This window comes from Rhinolophus sinicus, linkage group LG03 (genome assembly GCF_036562045.2).
Source record: "Rhinolophus sinicus isolate RSC01 linkage group LG03, ASM3656204v1, whole genome shotgun sequence".
Classification (NCBI taxonomy): domain Eukaryota; kingdom Metazoa; phylum Chordata; class Mammalia; order Chiroptera; family Rhinolophidae; genus Rhinolophus; species Rhinolophus sinicus.
The window spans coordinates 84184099-84206739 of NC_133753.1; the positions used below are offsets into that span (position 1 = coordinate 84184099).

General features: G+C 34.8%; 1 protein-coding gene across 1 annotated transcript in view; it reads left to right on the forward strand.

Moving 5' to 3' along the window:
* Positions 1–1817: 1817 nt before the first annotated feature.
* The window catches only part of LOC109438469 (tetratricopeptide repeat protein 6), a 31970-nt gene continuing 11146 nt past the window's right edge, over positions 1818–22641 (forward strand). The window contains exons 1-9 of the mRNA XM_019718379.2: positions 1818–1985; positions 2401–2561; positions 5318–5452; positions 6661–6810; positions 7642–7782; positions 9142–9255; positions 11667–11786; positions 17138–17211; positions 20453–20663. Of these exons, the coding sequence (XP_019573938.2) occupies positions 1925–1985; positions 2401–2561; positions 5318–5452; positions 6661–6810; positions 7642–7782; positions 9142–9255; positions 11667–11786; positions 17138–17211; positions 20453–20663 (1167 nt within the window). The 5' untranslated portion in view covers positions 1818–1924. The remainder of the gene's footprint in view (positions 1986–2400; positions 2562–5317; positions 5453–6660; positions 6811–7641; positions 7783–9141; positions 9256–11666; positions 11787–17137; positions 17212–20452; positions 20664–22641) is intronic.

Consider the following 22641-nt stretch of genomic DNA (forward strand, 5'->3'; position numbering starts at 1 on the left):
ATGATTTAATAACTACACCAACCTAAGCAGGGTCAACTCGAGAAGCAGTTGGCCAGAAGTTCCACAGAAATTCTCAATATTTTAAAAATGCACCTCAAACTCTCTCCTTTTAGGTTCCCTCTTTTGACTCCACCCACTATCTCTTCCTAATAGTTTGTACCATTTCAACAAGTACTACCAGCTTCCATGCACAGATTAGTTTTGTGCATTCTCCTCTTTGCATCACCATGTCAGCACAGTGAGAGAAGTCATTGGCTGTCTCAGGTTCATTTTGCCGGGGTATATGTTGTCCTCCTTTTGTAATATTCCCAATGGCTTTTGTCCCCAAATTTGTACAAATCCAGGTTATGCTCCTATGACCAGTATTAAGGAAAGAATCAATGTTTACTTTTCATTATATATTGATTTTAAGCAGACATCTTTTTCATCATTCTTGTATTTTGTTTTATTCGATTATTTGGTGATTAAAGTGCCTGCTTTTTTCTCTCTTATTTTTAAGTGGAATTGACTTTTTAATTTTACTCTCCTTTGCATACTAATTTATTAATATGAGTAAAGTTTGGTGAAAAGGTGTTATGGTTGAAGGAAAAAAACCTGAAAAGCTAAACAAAAAACGAAAACAAAGTAGAATGTATGATATTTATGTAAATTGTGTGGTTATGTTAAAAATTCTTTGAAATTAAAGATAAATGGTTTTTAAAAACCATAATACTTTAAATACATCATAAACTTAAAAAAAAATTTGCATCCCATTTGCTATGTGATTCTTAAGAAAAATGTCTCTTAGGAGACGTTTTTGCAAAATTTCTGTATCAAAGGACAGGAAGGATACACATCAGATAGGAAGCAATCATTGTTGTTATGAGCTAAGTTTCTGTTTATCACTCAACAGTTGCATAATTTGAAAAGGGCAGTAAGAGAGTTATCTTGTGCTATCCACCTTCAGCCAGATGGAATCCAATTATATATAATAAGGTATGGACATAGAAATAAAATTCTCCTTGGGATAGCTGAGCAACTGCACTAGCTATTGGAATCTTTAGTTCTCTATCTTTCCAGACTCCTTCTTTTACATTTAAGCTTTCAACAATGGCCATCACCCAACTAGCAAGTTGGATACAGTTATTGTTTTTGTTAAGCTTCAAGATAATTTGTAATATAAGATAACCCGATCTTTCTCTTTGCTGTCTCCTTATATCAAAACACAACTGTTTAGTGTTTAAATTCTTTGAGGCCTCTGTAGATTACTGGTTATGTGGTTGTCACATAGCTCATGAAATTAAGGTAACATATTTTGAACAGTTTGATTGTGTCCACAGAGGTACCAAAAGTAAATCTCAGTTAATTCAGTGGAAAAAAAAAAGTGACACACTGAATTGTATTTCAAATGCAGTAGAGCTGGCTATAAAGAAACCCATTACAAGTTATGAGTTATCACCAAAAATGTGTTAGAGTCTCTAACATAGGAAATGGGCTTACAGATGGGAAAATGGACTAGAACAATGCTTTCTGATAAAGGCTTGCTTTGTTTTTAAACTTTTGAACCATGTTTTAGCAATTTATGTAAATACTTCCCCACTTTTTTGTCCCTTGATAAACTGTGTTAATCTTTTGTAATTTTTCAGCATCAGAGTATCACACTTTAAATACAGGTAACTGCAAAAAGCTTTGAGTATTTTTCTTTCAGCTTCACATTTCCTAAGTTGTTTTCTTATCACATCCCCAAGTTAATTGGTCCACTTAGACTGCATAAAATGTTTATAATTTTGACATTGTTTTCATCATAGATATGTAAGTATAAATAAATGTATTGTAATTGTAAAATTTTAACTAATTGTTTATAAGAAACTTTACTGTAGAAAAATTATTCATAACTGCTTAGAATTGAAAAGGTATTATTTCTTCCAGAGGACAGTATCTTCTTATGATGAAATGTTATGCTCTTGCAAAGTTCACTATTTATCAAGTAGCAGAAATGAACAAAGGTAAATCTAATTAGTGCAAAATTATAATCATCTTAATTTAAAAAGAAACTCCTCTTTAAAACTTTTAAACTGTTTGCAATAGCTACGTACAGAAAGCTTGGAGGGTTCACTTGAAAGTCAAAGTTAGATTCTGAAATCTTAAAACTTCAGTTTCACTTGTACATAATCAGTTAGTAAAATGGTTCATAACATTATAAATTTTGTGAGATTTTCATAGGAAATACCAGGCTTCCACTTTTATTTTTGTTTATAATCGAAATGTCTTTTGTTTGTTAATAGATTTTAACATCATATTGATTTGTTAATTTATATTAAAACAGATCATTGAATTGCCTGACTTCTTTAGAATGATTACATATAATTCTAAATCCTAGACAGTTGACAAAGATATTGATAAACTTTCCTTTCCTTTTAGGTGTCATTGAATTGAGTCCTATACAGCAAGCACTCATTTATTCATTTTGTGAAAACCATGACAAGGCCATTCAGGTCTTGAATCGAATCACCTTGAATAAGCCTGATATCACCATGTATACTCTATTAGCAAAAGCTCAGATGAAGGCCAAGAGATACAAGGTGCAAAGTCTTAAGTAATGTTTACTAAATCTATTAACGCAATTTTTATATTTTGCTTAGAATGCTTAGATTTTTTTTTTTTTACAAAATTAAATTATACCATTTTTAAATTGAATCTTCTGTTAATTAATAGTTGGGTTTTTTCCTTTTCATTTTTTTTCCCTCTTAAGAGTAGGGCTGCTATACATATTCTTTTTCATGTCTTCTGTTAACACATGGAGTAGTTTTCCAGCATTTTCCAGAAGGTCCTAGGAATGGAATTGTTGGTATGTAGAGAATGTGAATGTTTAACTTTCAAGAAAGTGACACATTGTTCCATTGGGTTGTACCAGTTTATTCTCCCACCTGCAGTGTATGAGTGTTCCTTTTCTGCATTCTGTATAATAATTGGTGTTGTCAGACTTTATTTTTGTCAATTTGGTGGATAAGCACTGCTGTTTCATTGTGGTCTTAACTCATATTTCTTAGTTTGAGCACAGGTCGAGCATCTTTTTATATGTTTATTAGCCACTCATATTTCCTGTTCTATCAATTTCCTATACACATATTTTTGTTTGTTTCTCTTTTTCTTATCAATTTTAGGCCTTTGCACACTAAATTCTGTATATTAATGGTTGGTTATATGCATCACACATATCTTCTTGCAATTTGTGGCTATCTTTTCCTTCTCTCTAATGGTGTCTTTTGGTGAACACAGGCTCTTAATTTTCATGTGGTCAAATATAATTACTTTTTGTTTTATTGGCATGGCTTAAAAAAAATTTTGTTTAAGAAGTTCTTCCCCACTCCAAGATCATAAAGATATTTTCCCATATTTTCTTCTAAAAATTTAAAAGTTTTACTTTTTTCCATTTAAGATCTTAAATTGGAAATTCTACCTTAAATTAATATTTTTTCAGTTTGAGATAGTGATAAAATTTCAATTTTTCCCATATGGATATTCAAATGTTCCAGTATCATTTATTGAAATGTTCTCCTTAACCTAAAGATCTGAAATGCTGTATCTATCAGATTACAAGTTTTCATGTATGTGTAGATGTGATTTGGGGCCTCTTCTGTGCCTTTGGTCAATTTTTCTATCCCTGGCCCAACAGTGCAATGTCTTAATTACTATAGCTTTGTTGAAATTCTTAATATCTAGTAGAACAAGTATTCACACCATATTCTTCAAGAAATTCCTGGTTATTCTTGGGCTTTACTCCTCTCTATGTATTTTTCAATTCAGCTTGTCAGGATCCATTAAAAACCCTATTGGAATTTTGATTGAATTTTATTGAATCTCTAGTTGATTTTAGGGAGAATCAATACCTTTATGATATTTCTTTCCTTTTAGTAATGGTCTTACATATTCTTTAATCTCCACCCCATGTCCTGTTTGCTCTACTAGAAAACTGGGGTCCCCCTTGGTTGTCCTTTTCTACCCAATCCATAGTGATGTTCCTTTGGTTCTATTTTCTAAGTATCTCTCGAATCCACTTTCTTTCTCTATTTCTGTGGTCATTATCCTAGTCCAGAACATATTTTTATTTTGCTTGAATTATAGCAACAGTGTTACACTTTTCCAAGCATTTTTCTACACAGCGCCCCCAGTACTGTTTTCCGAATGTAAGGGCACATACCTGCAAGTCCCCAGAGCTACCTGCATAGTGAAAGAGAGGTGGACATCAGCTAGAGGAGGAAGCAAGAGGAAGTGAAGATGTGTTCATTTAAATTTAAATGGGATGAAAGACTTGATGAACTCAGAGTCAGCTAAGGTGCAGAGAACTAGAAGAGGAAGGAAAGGTTGTGCTCAGGTGGGACAGGAGGAGCTGGGGTCAAGTACACAGCTTGAAGGGTTAGCTCTGAAAAGGAGCAGAAAGGAATGCATTCAAAAACAGGAGGGAAAAAAGGAAATGGAGGAAGATACAGATACACAAGAAGTTAAAAGGAGGGCAATTGAAGTGATGATATTTTCTATGGCAAGGTCTCGTGCTGAGAATGGGGATGGAAGGATGGATGTTGAGGCTGTAACATGGGGAGTAAATGCTAAGGCCACAGGACACAGCATATCCAAGTAATTATAAATCTCATTGTTTCTTTAGCAATTTAATGTAATTAAGAAAATGGGCTAAAGAGTCAAAAATATTTGTGTTTCTATATAGATATATTCATCAATTAGCTAATTACAAAAAGGCAGTTCTATCTGGAAAATTGAAGTTTTGTTTTCATTATTATTCAACTATTTGACTCAATAGTTTAAGAGGGTGATTTTTGATGTGAGTTTATTTTCTGGTGTCCATGGGACCTTGTTAAGAGCACAGCAGGAAAAAACACAGGTTGATTAAAACCCAATCAAATATTTTCACTGGAGATTTTTTACTACCTAATAGCTGTCCTGTATTCCCTTCAGGAAAATTACTAGGAAATTGGTGATAAACTAGTCTATAAACTTACGTCTGATTTAAGACTATAAGAAAAAAACCTTTAACATTTAGTTCCAGAAGTCCACGGGTGTAAGCCTACCTAAGTCCTTGCATTAAGATAGACATTTGGGTGGGACCTGCTGCCATCAGAAGCCCAGCCTAGGTCCTCTTCTCGCCGAGTGCCACAACATCTGTGCCTTTGCCAGGCCTGTGTGTCCCCATGGGAAATGAGAGTAGGGCTGGTGCTCAGGATTCCTTTTAATGTTTAAGGCTTTCATGCTCAGTAAATATTAGAAAGAAACATTCTCACCCCTCTCATGCTCTCTCTCTCTCTCTTTTTTTAAATCATTATAGGAAGCTGTGATAATGTTGAAAAAGGCTTTGGAAGTCTTTTCTCATTCCCATAAAGGACCAAATGCCATAGAGGCTTCAGTAGACTGTCTGTATAACTTGGGTCTTTGTTACATGGAAGAAGGCAACTTACAAATGGTATTTTCTGTTTTTAGGAACATAAGTTATTTGTGATTTTAGAAATTGCTTGCCCTCAGTTCTATTTTGGAAGGTTACCTATATAGTGAGTGACTAGCTCAAAGGTCCTTATAAAGGTTGGCTTACTACAGTGAGTATGTGCCCTGCAATATCTACTACTTTGTTTTAGTTTTCAACACATTTTATTTGAGACTTATTTGTCAACAATATTCTAAAGAGTAATGTGTGTTTCCCACCAAAACAATAAATCTAACTGCAAGAAATTATTTTAGCAAAATAATTTCATCACATTAATATGAATTTATTAAATTGTAATACTTTAAATTGAGTACTTCAATGTAATGGAGAATAAATGGAGAATGATTAGGGCACTGATTTCTCTTATTGACAGCTGAACAATTAAAATCAGATTGAAAATGGTTATTGAGGTGGCCAGATTCTTTGAAAACCAGTTGATTCAATTTTTTATATATTTATACAGTATTTGGCTATTTGACACACAAGGCCATTTCAAAATTGTCAATGATATGATAAATATGTAAAATAGTTGATATTTTCCAATGGCTATTGTTGGATATTCCACAGCTCTATCTGTCTCCACACGCACAACACACCATTCCAGTCCTTGTAGTCATAGCAATGGACAGTGTCTGAAACTTGCATCTCTGTAACCTTGAGAAAGAGTTGCACTTGATTAGTTGTTCCATTAACAGTCCAATAAATATAAGATTAAGTACAAATCTTTGCCATGTTTTTAGGCCTTTTGACAACCCGAGCAAACCGAGCTTTGCTTTACAAAGTTGGGAAAAATTTTGGAGTTCTGTTGTTCTGAAATTTCAGAGCAGATAATTATGTATCTGCTGTGGTTCTTGGGCCCTCATGGAAAACAAATGTACTGGTTATGATTTCTTTGGACTACACAATATGAAGAATAACCATTACAATTACACCGCAAAAATACTGTCATGTAACAAGAATTATGTAGACATTAATCTGGAAGTAAGAGGACTTGTAAATTATAATATTAAGCCTGACTTGTTCATAAATATTTTATTTGTTCTACAAGGTTCACTGGGAAAAATGTGTTTAAAATGACTACAAAAGAGTGAAAACTTTCAATAATAGTTATATATAGTAATTTATTAATATTTTAAATTAATATAGTATTCTCACGAAATGATTTGTTTTTTAACAATATACTCTTCTAGGCTTTTGATTCTTTTACAAAAGCTGTGAAAGCAAATCCTAATTTTGCAGGAGGCTTTTATCAACGTGGGCTTTGTAAAGTAAAACTCCAAAAGGAGAGCTCGATCCTGGATTTTAACCATGCAATAACCCTGGATCCAAAATATTATGAGGTATTTAAATGAACAATTTCAGTGAGTTAGAGAGTATGCTAGATTTGCTAAAACTGTTAAATCATTTATATGTCATTGTTATTAGTTAGCAATAATCGGTTATTTATATATCTACTTTTCAGCTAATTATGTTTTGATAATGCTTATATCTGTATTTCCCCTTGAACTAAAAATATTATTTCCAACAGAAATATTATATATGTAAAAACGTTTTGTGAATTGTGATGCATATTAATATTGTTACTATTTTGATGTACCTATTAATAATTATAATTTCATATACTTTTATTAATTTTATTTACTTCTTGTTTTGTTATCACATTTATTCATGCCTTTTAAAAGACTATAGAGACAATACAAAATTCAATAGGTAAAGTTTGATTAGATCCCGATTTTACAAGTCTATGAATTTTGAATATGGACTAAATATTAGATGATTTTAGGGAAATACTATTAATTTTCTTAGATATATTATGATAGTGTGATTACACAAGAGAATGTCTTCTTCACAGATGATGCATTCTGGAAGACTTGGGTGAATTGTTATGATGTCTACAACTTATTTTTAAATAGCTCTAGAAAAAGTAGATACAATAAGTATTACAAAATGTTAATAATTATTGAATCCAGGTATAGGCATATGGATGTTCATTGTACTATTCTTTCAATTATTCTGTACGAATTTTTTTCTAACAAAACAGTGGAAAAAAGGCTACATATTTTACCACCTTTTGGTGGCATAGATTTGTCCAAACTACCATATATTTTGGTAGAATTGAAGCTTTTATTAAAATATCCATTCCTACTTTCCTCCTCTCTTTCTCTGAAAAGGCATATTTAAGCCGAGTAAACTTCTATGCTATGAAAGGCAGATACTCCAAAGCAATCTTGAATTGTAATGAGGCCATCAAAATTTATCCTCAGAGTGTGCGAGCTTATCTCTACAGAGGCATTCTGAAATACTCCAACAAGGTAGGGTGACTTCCTGTCTTTACTGATATTTATTTTGAAATTTGCATTTTATTTATTTTAATTATTTTCTTTTTCTAATTTAAAATTGATTGGGGTGACAATGGTTAGTAAAATTACATAGGTTTCAAGTGTACAATTCTATAATACATCATCTATATATCACATTGAGTGTTCTCTTTCAGTCAGTTCGCCTTCCATCACCATATATTTGACCCCCTTTACCCTCATCTACTACCCCCTCCCCCCTTACCCTCTGGTAACCACTAAACTACTGTCTTGTGTCTATGAGTTTAAATAGTACTTATTTTTTATTTTTATTAAGAAAGTAGTATATATTCACTGTAAAGAATTTGGAAAATTCAGAATGGGAATAAAGAAGAAGACTAAATTCACCTATTATCCCATCATCAAATGAAAATTCTTGAGAGCATTTTGTTGTACTTGCCATGTCTTTTTTCCCCCCTAATAATATATGATATTTATTTTCTAAAATTGGGATTACACTATTTACATAATTTGTGTTGTGCCCTGCTTCTCATACTTAACCTTTGAAGATACCATTTTTTTTCAATGACTGAATAATATTCCACCATAGTTAATTTTTTACCACTTGATTGTTGGAAGTTTGAGTTGTTTTAATTTTTTTTCACCATTATAAATAATACAGTTGTACACACTGAAAACAAAATCATTGCTTGAGCTTATGATTGATTCCTAAACGGAAATTAGAGTCAAAAGGGCGTGTATAGAACTGGTATGTGATACTTCATGGAATACTTTGTTGCTCTCTATTGTTCTTTTCTGACCTTTCTTTGTAGCTATTTCATATGAAATATTTTGCAAATAATACCTTAAAGCAAAGGTAAGACCTTGTATTATGTGTTAATTCCCTGAAAATTACTATCTATAGAAATGGGTGATCTAAGGTATCAGAGAAGCATCAAAGAGGAAGCAGAAGAGAACATGGGTAGAAAACATGACGATTATGACAGTATGAGTGAAAGAAGGAAGCAAGCTGTGAATATTTGCTGGAGGAATATGGTTTGCTTCTCTTTTATCAATAAGAAGTCTAATCTTCTCCTTGTTGTATAGCAACATTGGCAATAAGATAATCATCTAAATTAAAGTTCTTTATATATTTAATTTTATTTGCAAGTAGCAGAAACTATAATAATAATTCCTACCAAGATATCTTCTTAATTAACTCTATGAAAGATTAGCTTGATCGTCTTAATATCACAGATGCTATACAGCGTGTTCCAAAAACTCTGATAGAATCAAGAATTTATTTTACAATTAAATTGCAGTCCATTATGATTAACCCTTTTCACCTAATTATTATTATTGTTTTCCTTTTAGACTTACAAGCTAGCAATTGCAGATTTAACTAAAGCTATCAACATGTACAAAAACAATTATATAGCATTTTATAACAGAGCGTTATGTTACACCAAGATTAGTGAACTTCGAATGGTAAGATGACCATTTCAGTAAGCAAAATGTTAAAGCATTTGTAAATACATTTAAAGCATGTGTAAAGTGTTTTCTTATTATTTGTTGTAATTTTGAAAAGTAATTCCTGTGGAAATACACACACACACACACACACACACACACACACACACACCACATTCCCGCTGCTTTGTGTGGTCACACCCCCAATCTGCTTGAAATGTGGACAGTTAACAGTTAAATCTATTTAAAACATTTAGAGATTTAGAAATTTATTTGCTATGGAAAGGAAGAACTTGAGAAACATTGTTTCTGCCTAAAAGGATGTAGAATTCCTGGTAACCAGACAATCAGGTTTCCCCAGGAAATGTTGACAAATGAATAACTAATTTTTAACAAAGGAGTTGTTAAGATTCTAGGAGCTAATTAAAGGACCATTTATCAGAGTAACCTGCACAGCAGGTGTCTTTGATGACTCCCTCCAGACCTGCACTCCTGCCTTTCCTGGGTAACTATGAAGCCCCAAAGAATGGGCTGGGTGGAGGCAGGGAATGCCCATTTTGTTATCTCTGATAGGTAACAGCCCAGTGCTCTATAAATAAGGAAGATGTAAAACTACCTAAAGAGAGACCTAACTAGAATAAATCATATTGGCTATTTTAGAGCTGCCAGGTACCCAACCCATTTCATCCAATCACTCATTTTACGGATGAGGAAAGGGAAGTAGGGAGAGGTTAGAAATACATCCAAGTCACACAGGGAATAGAGACCCGCACTGGTGTTCACAGGTTTGTTTGCTTCTGGTTAACAGTCTTTAGGTGGCTTTGTAAAACATCTGACCTCCAGCTTATGGACCGGATATCCTTTAACAGTGTCATCTCCTCCCTTTTTGTTTACCTCCACCTGTTTCTCAGCATTCCTGCCATCACTGCAGTGAGAAAACCCAAGTATCTTACTGCAGAAAATGTACTTAGACATTCTGCCAAGACATGGTTTTATAAAAACTAAGAAAAGGTGAATTCTGGTTTCCACCACCCTACATTAATAAAAATAGTAACAATTACCACTTACTTTAGGTAAATGCTTTACCAAGGTATCATCAAAATGATGACTTTTTACAGCAATATGATATATTATTAATATCCCCATTTTGCAGATGAGGAAACTGAGGCTTAGTGTTAACTCACTTTCCCAAGACTGAAACGCTCGTAATAATAGCAGAGGCATGATACAAATCCTGCTCATTAATCGTCATGAAATCTCATTTATCAGCCTTTGTTTCCTCTTGTATCACATATACTCAGCTGCTCAGTGGATCTCTAGGGCATGTTACAGGTTTTACATTCTGTGATTCTATGAAAGGAAAAGTGCTAACAGTTTAGTTTAGTTCTATTTTTATAAGTATTATGATTTATTTTTACAACCCTTGCAGTGTTTGTTTATAATTATGCCATAATGTGCATATAGGATCTTTAACTGTACAATTCTTTTAGACACTTGAGTGCCTAATCATGAAACACTAGAGGACAACTGAGCAAATAGTAAAATACTATTTATTTGCATTTTCAGTTAGCATGTGCTGTAGGCATATGATTTGGCCCTTTTCTGATGAAACCATATGGCTCTTTTGGACAAAATGTTCAGTAGAAAAATGAATTAAGAGATTCAGCTCTTACTCAGATTTGGGATGCTCCTAGTAACTGGTGTAGAATAGACGACCAATAGAATATTTGTTTATTCACTGAGTAAACAAAAAAGATGCAAGTAGTGGAGAAACGTCCTCTGGGTTGATTTATTCTCAACTGAGACTAATACCTTAAAAAGAAACGAGTATACCTATCTAAATATTTTGAAGTAATTGTCCAACAGCTGATTATTAGTTTTGTTGAGATCCATTTTCATTGATTCATGATTTATTCTCTCAACAAAAATTGATTGAATGCCTAGTATGGTGCTAGGCATGGTGCTAGTTACTGGCATTATAAAGATGAACAAAATGGATAAGCTCTGCCTCCATAAAACGTAGGTTCCAGTGAGGAAAACAATAAAATACTAAAATGAAAGTAAATTTCAAAAGGCAGCAAGTGCTCTGCTTTAATGTCAACAGTCATTTGGTGAAATTGCTGAGTGGGGGAAGGGTGTCGTAGGCCCCCTTTCAACCCATAGACATGAAATATGCTTCAGATGAGTCACAAATAACATGTGAAGTGCAAGCACAGTGGGCACCACTTATTAAAAAGTAGCAGTATTGAGAATAATTAGTTAAGGGGACCTTTAAATCTTGCAAATGATTATTTTTGGCTATAAATTGTAAGTCAAATTAAATACTAATTGTGAGGTTCCAGTTTGTATTTAAACACATTTGTCTTTGGCCAATGTAGTAAGACTTTACAGAGTTGAATCTAGGTTGTAAGCAATTATCTTATTTTTAGGCATTAACAGATTATGGAATTGTGCTTCTTCTTGATGCTGGAGAAACTGTGACATTAAATACCTTAATTAATCGTGGACTCATTTATAAAGAACTAGAGCAGTACAGCTTTGCATTAGAGGTAATCCTTCCTGTTTACTTGTAAAAATGAACCCACTTGATTTTAAATGTTCACTTCTGAAAATAGTGAACAAGTTTTTCTTAATATCAAATGAAAATATTACTGAGCAACAATTCAACTTTAGCAAGAATTGTATTTAAATACTTTGAATGACTAATGGACTCTGCAAAAAAAAGTGTATTTTCACTTTGTTTTGATTGTAGGTACTGTGTTTCCCCGAAAATAAGACCAGATCTTATATTAATGTTTGCTCCAAAAGATGCACTAGGGCTTGTGTTCAGGGGATGTCATCCTGAAAAATCATGCTAGGGTTACTTTCCGGTTAGGTCTTATTTCGGGGAAACACAGTAAGTAGCCAATATGTAAAACTAATGTTTCTGATTTGATGAAATATCACCTCCTCTAAGGGAGTATCTTGAGTATACAGAAAATACAATTATTTGGCAAATAAAGTGATTTATGTATTGCTTACTTTGCTACTTGGTGCTCTCATTCACAGTTTTCCTCATTCCCCATTGAAAATATATAAAAATAAATCAGTTTGTTTTGCATAGGGCAGAAAATAGCAGTTCAAAATAGGCTTTTGAGAATAGTGGGCACAGGAACTCAGAATTGCAATAGAAGATAGCATCTGCAATATATCAAAAAGAAACAGGTGGTTAAAATGTATTTCCTTATAGAATAATTAAGCAAAATTCATCATTCTCATTTTTATCTTATTTGTATTATCAAATTTAAATTAACTTTGGAATTAAGATTAAGAGATACAAGGCAAAAAAATAAATAGCAATTTGAAATTTGCAGTTAAATAATGGCAGTTTTGCTTCTTTGTTTCTGAGGAACTACAAGGGAACATTATGTAGTGGAATATTTCCTATTTTTCTCACCTCCAAAGATGGCTTATATTATTTTTCTACTTCTGGAGTCATCTTTTGAGATTCTGCCCAACAGAATCACTTATTATTAAGGAAGTGTCTGAGAAACCTTATTCTAGGCGATTTACACCATCATGAAATGTAATTCCAAGAGTTGAACTTTAGGTTTTGGTTTTGAGATATGCCATTTGGAATTTCCTAAGGTAGGAGGAGCCAAAGAACTTCTTTGTTTGGAGTAGGCAAGTCTGGGCAACGGTATTGGGGTGGAGATGTGTGAAAAATAGGGGTTCAGAGCAAAAGACCTCAACTGTCGAAGAATTAAATGCAGGGCCTATATTATCTACTGGGTAAATATTTATTTAATATGTAATATCAACATGCCAGGTTCTCAACAATGCTTCAATTTATAATTCTAACTTATAGATGAGAAACTGATATTCAAAAGAAGTTAAATAAAGTCTTTCAACCAGGAAGTACTGGAGCAAGATTTGAACTCAGGTCTTACCTGATTCCAAATCCTATGTTCTTTCAGACAAGGCAAGGTATTGGCATTGGTATGGAAGATATGGAGAAAAATAAGCCAGATTTCCAGTCCTTGAGGAGCTCATGGCCTAGTGGAAATCATCCTCGACCCCTCTCTTTCCTTACACCCTCTATCTAACTCATGAGCAAGGTCAGTCAGCTCTACCGTCAAAACATATTTTGAATTCAGTCATTTCTCATTTTTGCCACCACCATTCTCCTCCTAACTCAAGCCTCAACCATCTTTTGCCCTGGACTACTGCAATAGCTTCCCAATCGGCCTGTTTCTGCTATTGTCCCTCTACATGCTGTTCTCCACATAGCAGCCAGAGAGACCTCTTAAAAACAGATCAAGTTATTCCTCTGCTCAAAACCATCCAATGGCTTCCTATCACACTTAGAATAAACTCTGAACTCTTGATTATGGCCAACCAAGATCCTTCATGATCTGACTGCTGCTCACTGAAATGACTTGTCACTCCACTCTGGTCTTTTGCTATTTCTTGGAAATGCGAGGCTCCCTTTCTACCTAAGGATCCTCATACAAGATATTCTGTACACGTAGAACGCTCTTCCTACTGATCTGTGTATGCTCATGCCCTCCTTTCACTTCAGATTTCTGCTCAAATGTGACCTCAGTCGTAAAAAGTAGATAAATTAAAATGGAATATTAAAAAAAATTGAAATAATCCAAAATAAGTCTGGAAAGGAAAAACAAAGAAACAGAAAACAGAGGAAAGAAGCAGAAAACAAATAATAAGATGGTAGACCTAAGTCCAATCATATTAGGAGTTACATTTAATAGAAATGGTAAAAATAAACCAATTAAAATAATGAGAATGTCAGATCCGAATTTTTTAAACATGCCCCATTATAGTCTGGCTATAAGAAACACAATTTAAATATATTGATAAAGATAGCTAAGAGTAAAAGGCTGGAAAAAATATTACCTGCAAACACTGCTTAAAAGCAAAAAAAAAAAAGAAAAAATGTTTTTTCTCTATGTAAAGTAAGAAGCTAATTTGAAAAATTAAATTAAAATATGATGCAGGCTGAGAAAGAACCAATGAAGAAATATACGAGTGAATTATAAAAGGGCTAGATGAAGAACCAGGAGACAGCAGTCTTAACACCTACCCAGGGAAAAATTTTTAGTAAGAATTATTGATTAACAGAGGTCAAGTAGGATGAATGCTAAAAACATATCAATTAATTGAGACTTGTATGATCTTCATAGGAAAGCCTGGATCAGGAAGTAGAGTGCAGCATGTCGAGCGGCACTGTTTAGGAAGTTAATGGTTAAACTTGTTGGATTGAGAACATCTGTTTATCTCTTCCTGTCCTCTTGAAAACCTACCAGGAAGACAATAAAGGAATAAAAAAGATATAATCCCACAAGGTTAAAGATAGTGGAGAAGAAATTTTCAGGCCCTTAAAACCACCATTCCGGATTATAATATCTCAAACTTAAATATGAATGGGTAGCCAAGGATCCTACAATCCAGGGAAGTAAAACAGAGACTAAAACAAGGAATTGTCAGAGGTATAGGGATGGGGGGAGAATAGGAAGTGTGTGTAAGAGCTAAATTCTATCCTAAGTGGGAAGTTAAACGTGACACAATACTCATGTTATTTTGAAATTTGAAGGTAAAGAGCAGAAGTCATAACACTAAGATGTCAAAACAATTGCTTTTGGGGAGTGGGACTCAGTGCTAAGGAGAGTTGGAGCAGGGGATCGCTGAAGTATTTCAAGCCTTCCTGATCCAGGCTTCCCTAAGTCTTCTAAGTCTAATAAAACGGGGTTTTTATTAGACCCCAGACACTATGTACATGGGTTACTTTGATAAGAAGTAAATAAGTAAAAAATGTCTTTAGATGCAATTTACAAAATAAAATTGGCCTTATTATATGACACGAAATAAGAGGAAGTTGATGGAATTTGGGGATATGGGGATAGTGAGTGTCAACTATGCTTTTGGGGAGATTGGTCGTGACAGGAACTAGGTAGACAGGGCCGTGTGTAGTTGTAGGCAGGGAGGGTTGAGCGAAGGCACTTTAGGTTAGGTTGGAGCAGTGAGACAAAAATTAAAAACACAGAAAACAGCAGGAATACAAGGGAGCATGTTTCCAAAGGAGATGGGAAGGAATGAGGTCAAGAGTCTTATCCTCTGACAAAGAGAGTGGAAGACAGTGTGGGTGAAGGTCCTCACAGATAAGCTCTTCAGGCAATTTGCTTTGTCCGTGTGGTTTGTTATTTATGATCCTCATATTCGAGGAGAAGTTAATGCAGAAGAGAAAAATCATAAAAAAACTGCTACTAGCTTTATTCTAAGTCATTCTAATAGTCATCATTTATGTCTATTGCTGGTAATAATGCCTAATGACCATGTAGCATAATAATGATTATGTATATAGAGTCAAGCTGACTTTTATAAGTTTTATCTGATTTCAAAACTAAACTTGGTATTCTCAGCCTTTAAGTTCTTGGTCACTCCTCATAACTCCCAAAATTAATAGGAATGTTTGTAATAAATCTCACTTACACTTGTAAGTTTGCCTCCATTTTAACAAAACAGTCCTTTTAGGGGATTTATCTGGTAGCATATTTGATTAGTTTATATTTGATTAGACATAGATTTTTAAATTTTCTTTTAAATAGTTCCATTTAGTATCAAAGTATGCTTCAGAAATCTACCTGTCCACATCCACAGATTACTCTGTGACTCCAACCTTCCCCCCCCAATAGGATCCTGGTTGGGTGTGACCCTACTGCTCCCTTGCCAACCCCAATATTTGCAGAAAACTCATTCTACCCACACAAGACAGCCAGCTTCCTCCCTCTGGTACAGCCAGGGAAGGTTGTGGAAAGAGGAAGGGCAGAGAGAGATGGGGAGAAGGAGGGGGCGCTACGATTAGCTCCTCTCCAGTTGGGGGAAGGCAGATCTCTGACACTCGCTCCTTAAGGCTTCAGAGTGCAGGTGTCCCAGCCTCTGGGAAGGGAGTGTGGAGGGATTTCCTTTTGCCCCTCCCAAGGAGGAGGTTACAGTACTCTCTACTTTTTAGCTCGATCACAACCAAAACTGCCCATGGAAATTCCTGCTGAAGCAGTCCTTTGGGAAAAAACAAAATCATTGCAGTTTACATGATGTTTTGATATGTCAATGTTTATTTAAATATTTTATTAATTTCACTTTAGTGATGTTCTTATTTTGCTTCAGATCTCAAATATTGTTGTAGGGCTTTGAAAAGCTTATGATCTTCGGACCCTGTGTCTCTGGGACCTAATAGAGGAGAGTGTTCAAGGTCATGATCTCTTGCATAGGTACTTAGCACTTTTAATTCTCTTAAACAACCTCTTCCCCAGGGCCATTCAGGTCCATCCTAGCTGACTTTCTTAACTTAAAATCTTCGGATAAGAGTTTCCATTGCTCCATCTCAGGAGCTTCTAGAATTTCTGGGCAACATGATACACTTCTTCCTAGAAATGTGGATTCCAAAGGTAGGAGCAGCCTTAGCTAATCCACACAAAAGGCCCCATTAAGTCCTTTCCTGGGCCTGGGTGTCTGTCTGCCCTGTAGCCATATAATGCCAAAGGTTCTCTATCAGTGAATTTCCATTTCTATCTAGATGGGCAAGTCTCTGGTGGTGTGCACTGGGGAAAAACAATAAAGAGAAAGTAAATGAGACTCCTCATTGCACATAGTAGGGCAAAAACACAGGAAAAGTGGAGACCATTAGCACAGCATTCTGAGTGAGTTTTCAGTTTCAGGTTTGTTCCGCTTCATCCATTCTCACTAGATGTGATACTAAGATAGAAAAATAAAGCTTTAAGAAGATGTGTATTTTAATGCTGTGTTGAGTATATTCATGGTAGAACCAAAGTTAGAAGGAAGTTTTAAGAAAGCACAAAAGATAATGCTGTAAAATTAACAAAAATTTATAAAACTGTTTCAGGATTTTAAACAAGCTGCACTGATAAGCAAGACTAATGTGAGCCTTTGTCAAGCTACTGCCATGTGTTATCACAGGTATGGAGTGCGGTTTATGTTGAAGTGAAACCAGTGGGACTATCTGGTAATTATTAATAGAAGAACAGAAGAACGAGAGGAAACTGTGGAAGTGACTAAGAGCACAAAAATGTGGAGAGACACAGAGAATCCCTGTACAGAAGTGGAGAGCACAACTCAGTGTGTCATTAGCCCCCTTCTACCTTCTAATAGATTATTTTAGCCAAGTCTGCAATTAAATACCTGTATCATGGCATTGGGGTACCCATCTTATTCAAGCCCATTTACTGGGAGAAGACCTAGGTGGTATATAGAATAAAATCATGCATTGCTTTAAATATCTAAGAATAAAATCAAGTAATTAATTTTGTTCCTAAAATGAAACTAACCTTTAAAAAGCCCTTTTTCCTGAAAGAGAGGATGCTTTTGAAAAGTTATCTGTTTTTAAAAACATTTTGCATTTAAAAAACATAATTCTAAATCTAAAACTAAAGCAATACCAGTAAATATCTACCCAAAACCTCAACAGAATCCACAAAAGAGATTACTTAAAAAGTTATTACCTGTTTCTGGGATTATTGTAAAGGTAAGTTATAGAAGGGGAGAAAAAAACAGTTGTGTAAGGCTAAAATACAGAAGGTGATCAGTTTAAAATTTGCTCTGAGATAATATTAGATTTTGCTAACTATAATGTTTACATTTCTACATATATGTTTGACATCTAAAAATTAATTTCTGGTCAGTTTGTTTTTAAGAGCATAGAGATTCAGCATGCGAAGATTTTAATGTGGGGCACAATGTATTTGGTTAAGTAATATTTTACAGCATTATTTTTCAAGAGAAACAACAGCAATTAATGGGCGGGGGAAATTAGGATAGTTCATAAATCATATAGACTAGACTGTATAAATAACCCACTCAGAGGATAGACATAGTTTGAATTATTTAGGAGATCAACATTCTTTTTCTCCCTTCTAGTACATGGATAGTTCAGCTACATTTTCCTATGAGAGTTAGATTTTTTATTTCATGAACATAGTAATATAATAACTGGAACTTGTGAAGGTGTCTTTGAGTTTAAAAGCCCAGACTGGGACCTTTAATGTTATATAGACAGCAAAACACAGTCATAGCATTTTCTGTTTTAGTCCAGCAACCTTTGTATAATCCATTCCTTTAAGTAATTGTCATTCTTAAAAAGAGATGGAATAATGATGACTGATGTGTTTGTTTTGGTGGGTGAGTGCAGGCCAAAAATGTCTGAGGTCATTGCATTCCCTTAAAATTAAAAACAGGCTGCAAAATTTCTCTCACCCTCATTCCTATGTTTAGCAACTATTAGAATCAGTACATTTCTCTCTGTGTCAGTTCCCCGTCTCTTTCATGAAATGTAATCACTGGATATACTGTATGGCGGAGCCTTCTTAAGCTGATGCTGCTTTGCAATTCCAAATAACCAACTTTCATCAGCCGACTAGAATCTCTATTGTCCTTTAATAAAGTAGAATTTAAATCAACAGTAAAGTCCTGATTACTCAGTCCCATGTGTTTTGGGTTTTCAGTCTCACTAAATTTAATAGTAAAAAATGTTTAGTGATTGGTTTTATTTAGTTCTGGAAAAATATTTTTGCTTTCCAAGGTAGGCGATAACATACTTAAGTCACAGCAGCATGGTTTCTAAGTACTGAGATTCATTATTGGTGTCTTACAGTGGGGAAAGTAAAAATTTTCCCATTTGGAAATTTTTAAATAAAGGAATAGATCTTTAAATTTTAGGGCTTTGATCTTTGAACTCATGGGGTTGCAGACTTTTCAAGTATGCCTTTGTATATCTCTAGTTCTCACTCTCCTGGTTGCTAGGAGACAACATTCCTTAGGTTGAATATCCTACTTGTTGCCCAATTTGGTCACTAAGAGTGTTATGGTAGAGTTAATTTTTAGATCCCTTTGAAAAGGTCACCTTCAGATGAGGAAAAAAAAAATGTCACAGGGGGAGAGCCTGATTACTCAGTTACATATCCATCCTATCCACTTTTTATTTCAGCACATTTATTTTACTATCCTTATATTTGCATAAAATATTTTTGAATCTTTGACTCTGCAGGCCACATTCTTTAGTTTTTGGAGGTATTTATGATTTATTTGTACAACTCAGTAGGGCACATCTAGTCACGTATGTGATTAATTTAGAAAATGCAGTTGGCCTTTGTGTCTCCGGCCTAGCCTGCAAGCTCCTCACTTGATCCATAGTCAGTGGACACGCTAATGAGAATCATTCACCTTTCGTCAGTGATCACATTATTTTATACAAGCACATTTTATTTTAGAAAAACTAATTTAATATACTCTTACATTTGTGGTAACTGATGCTTAGCACTTTGTGTGTTGATGAACATGTATCCTGATATAACATAGATATTCTGCCATATTTTCCCATTGTCTAATGGCCATGAGATTATTTATCAAGAACTTGAATCTATAGGACACTGTGTAATATACACATCTTCAGAAAAGTGAAATTGCTCTTTCTATGGCGGTATCTGCTTCATTTTTTCCCCCATTGATGCAGGGAGCTGGGGAGTCTCAGGTTTTGACATTGTCCCCTCCCCTCGACTTGATTTTTAGTCATCATCTGCTTTAAAGAGCTCACTAGGTGGCTTTCAAGGTCCCTTTCCAGTGTTAAAGTGTAATGATTATTTACTTAGAATGGACTAGATGCTTGTTAAATGTTAGTGCTGATAGTTATAGAAAAATAGCTTTCTCCGTGTTAGTTTAGATTATATAGAATTGTTAGGTATGTGATGAGATGAAATAGTGACTCCTTTATGGACAAATACTTGATTCCTTCACCAGCCCTTACTCCACCACAAGAGAATAATTAGGGAAGACAGAGCTATCATTTAGTCACAGATTTTCACAAGTTAATAAACAAAATACATTTTTCTTCTTTTTCTCTTCTCTCCTGTTCAAAAAGGAAGGATCAGCCCTTATAGAAGATTCAAAGTAAGGACTTTCATGTGATAAAATATTGGTTCCTTTCCCTGTAAAATATATATATATATTTTTTCTTCTACCACAATCTTCAAAGAACCCTTCAGATTTCCTTAGGTCATATGGACTTCTGTACTTTCTTCTGATGATGGACAATAAAAATGAAAGATTTTTTCTATAAGGGTCAATGCAAATCTTTATGAAAATGTTATAAACAAGAAAACACTTAGATAATGCATCACAAAGTACCAATATTTTTACTTATTTTCAGAAATAAAGAGTTTGAAGAAGCTGTCCATTTCTTCACCTGGGCTCTTAATATTGATCCATGTTTTCTGGATGCTTACATTGGACGGGGCAATTCTTACATGGAATACGGTCATGATGAAGCCACCAAACAAGCACAGAAGGACTTTCTGAGAGCGCTGCATTTTAATCCAACATACACAAAAGCCAGAATTAGTTTAGGCTATAATTTGCAGGTAATATTATATAAAAACATCTTGGGCCATGAAAGCGCCTTTGGACAAGACAAAGAATATATTTGGCCCTTTACTGCCTATGGGGACACATGCTATTTCTTTGGCTAGGAACATTTTACGTTTCCTTGCGCCCTTACCCAAAATGACATTTGTTGAATTAACAAGTTTCAGGGAGTTTGACTGTGAAATGCACCCAGGGACTTGGTGTCCCTAGGGACATGAGGATCTTTTGAACTTGAGTGTCTTTAATGCCTGCACCCCCTTTTACCTCACCCCCACATCTATAGACACCTTTCAAAATTTTCTTGATGAGTTTCACATATAAGAACCTGGCCTAACATGTTTTATCAGCTCATACCTGGGTTGCATATGTTTTGTCCTATTGAATTAGTGAAAGCTATAAGGGAATAGAAAATGTATGAAAGTTCTAAAATGGACTCCAGCCATACAGTGGGTCAGACAACCACTGGATGGGAACTTCTGAATTCAGGTCATCTTCCAAATGTCAGTGGATTAGAACATACAGGGAAGGTAAGACACCAGGCATTTGTCCTTCCAGTAAGATGGAAGTGTTCCACTCTGTGTTTTCCAAGCAGGTCTCTGAGAGCTTTCAGGGACACGTGGACCTGACCCATGCATTCACCAAGCTATTTGCACTAATAAAAGATGTAGTGACATTCTTGGAATAAAGTGCTAAAAGTGCTACTCCATGAAAAGGAACTGAGTCATCTTAAATCCTCTTTTTATCCCTTTTAGTATTAAAAAATGTGAATGATGGGCAAAAAGTATGTTCAAATGACTGTAAATTGCAGAAATTCCTGTTAATAATCTACCATTAAAGTTTTTGTTTTTTTTGTTTTCATTGAAAAACAAGTGGATCTGGTTGATACAAGACGAATCATATTGGAGGTGATTGTTGGGATTGGTGGTTATAGGGAGTGAGGTGCTATGCCCAAGAACTTATTAATACGGGAAATGCGATTGCCTTCTGAGAGTTAAACATAAAATTAGCCATTGTTGGATCACAGTAGAAATTTGCAAAGTCAATTTAAGAGAGAGGATGACTCCCAAAGCAGCTAGAGCTGACTGCTCTCCAATGAAATGCGTTATCCTTTACTGTATTCAGCAGGCATGTACTAAGCACCTATAATATAGGACCGGGACTGATCTAAGCCTAGGGATACAGCAGTGAACAAATTATACTTGATTCTTGTAGAGTTTACTACCTAGTAGAGAGATGAGTATCAAGCAATCGTATGAATAATTATTTAATTATATGCATAAAAGCAACAAAGATCAAGGATAGGGTCTGGGACAGTTTATAACAAGGGGCCTAGCTTTGATGGGTAAGGGAGGGATTTTGAGAAATGAACACTTAAACTGAGGTGTGAAAGACTAGTGATTAGTCAGGGGTAGGAGCTCGGGGGTAGGATACAGTGTTCCAGACCGAGAAAGAGACAGAGAGCCCAGTGGACAGAATGTTATGGACCAAGGGAGATGAGACTGGATGCGAGATGAGACTGGAGAACTGAACAATGACTGGAGGTGAAGGCTTTGCGAGCCAGTTAAAAATGTGAACATCACTAACCAGAGCAGTGACATCAGATTTGTGTCTTATGAAGATCTCACTGGGTACATATCTACCTGAAACAGAAGTAGAAAACACATCAGTATAATGAAGGATTGAATCAGGAAAGGAAGGACTGAAAAATGAGTTAAGAGAGGCCCATTCAAATCCTGTTCAGGGGAAAGAGTGACCCCTTGTTCAACAAATGCTTACAGATTACCCTACATGCCTAATATGAGAGATATAGACGCAAGCAAAGCAGACGACGTCAGGAACAGAGATAGCTATAATCCCACTGTCGGGTTGTTTGCAGTTTCACATTCTAATAACCTAATCTGAATTTGCCTGATTCCTTGTTTATCAAACAAACTTGTCATGATGATGTTGAATTCTACATAATTTGCCGAGAGG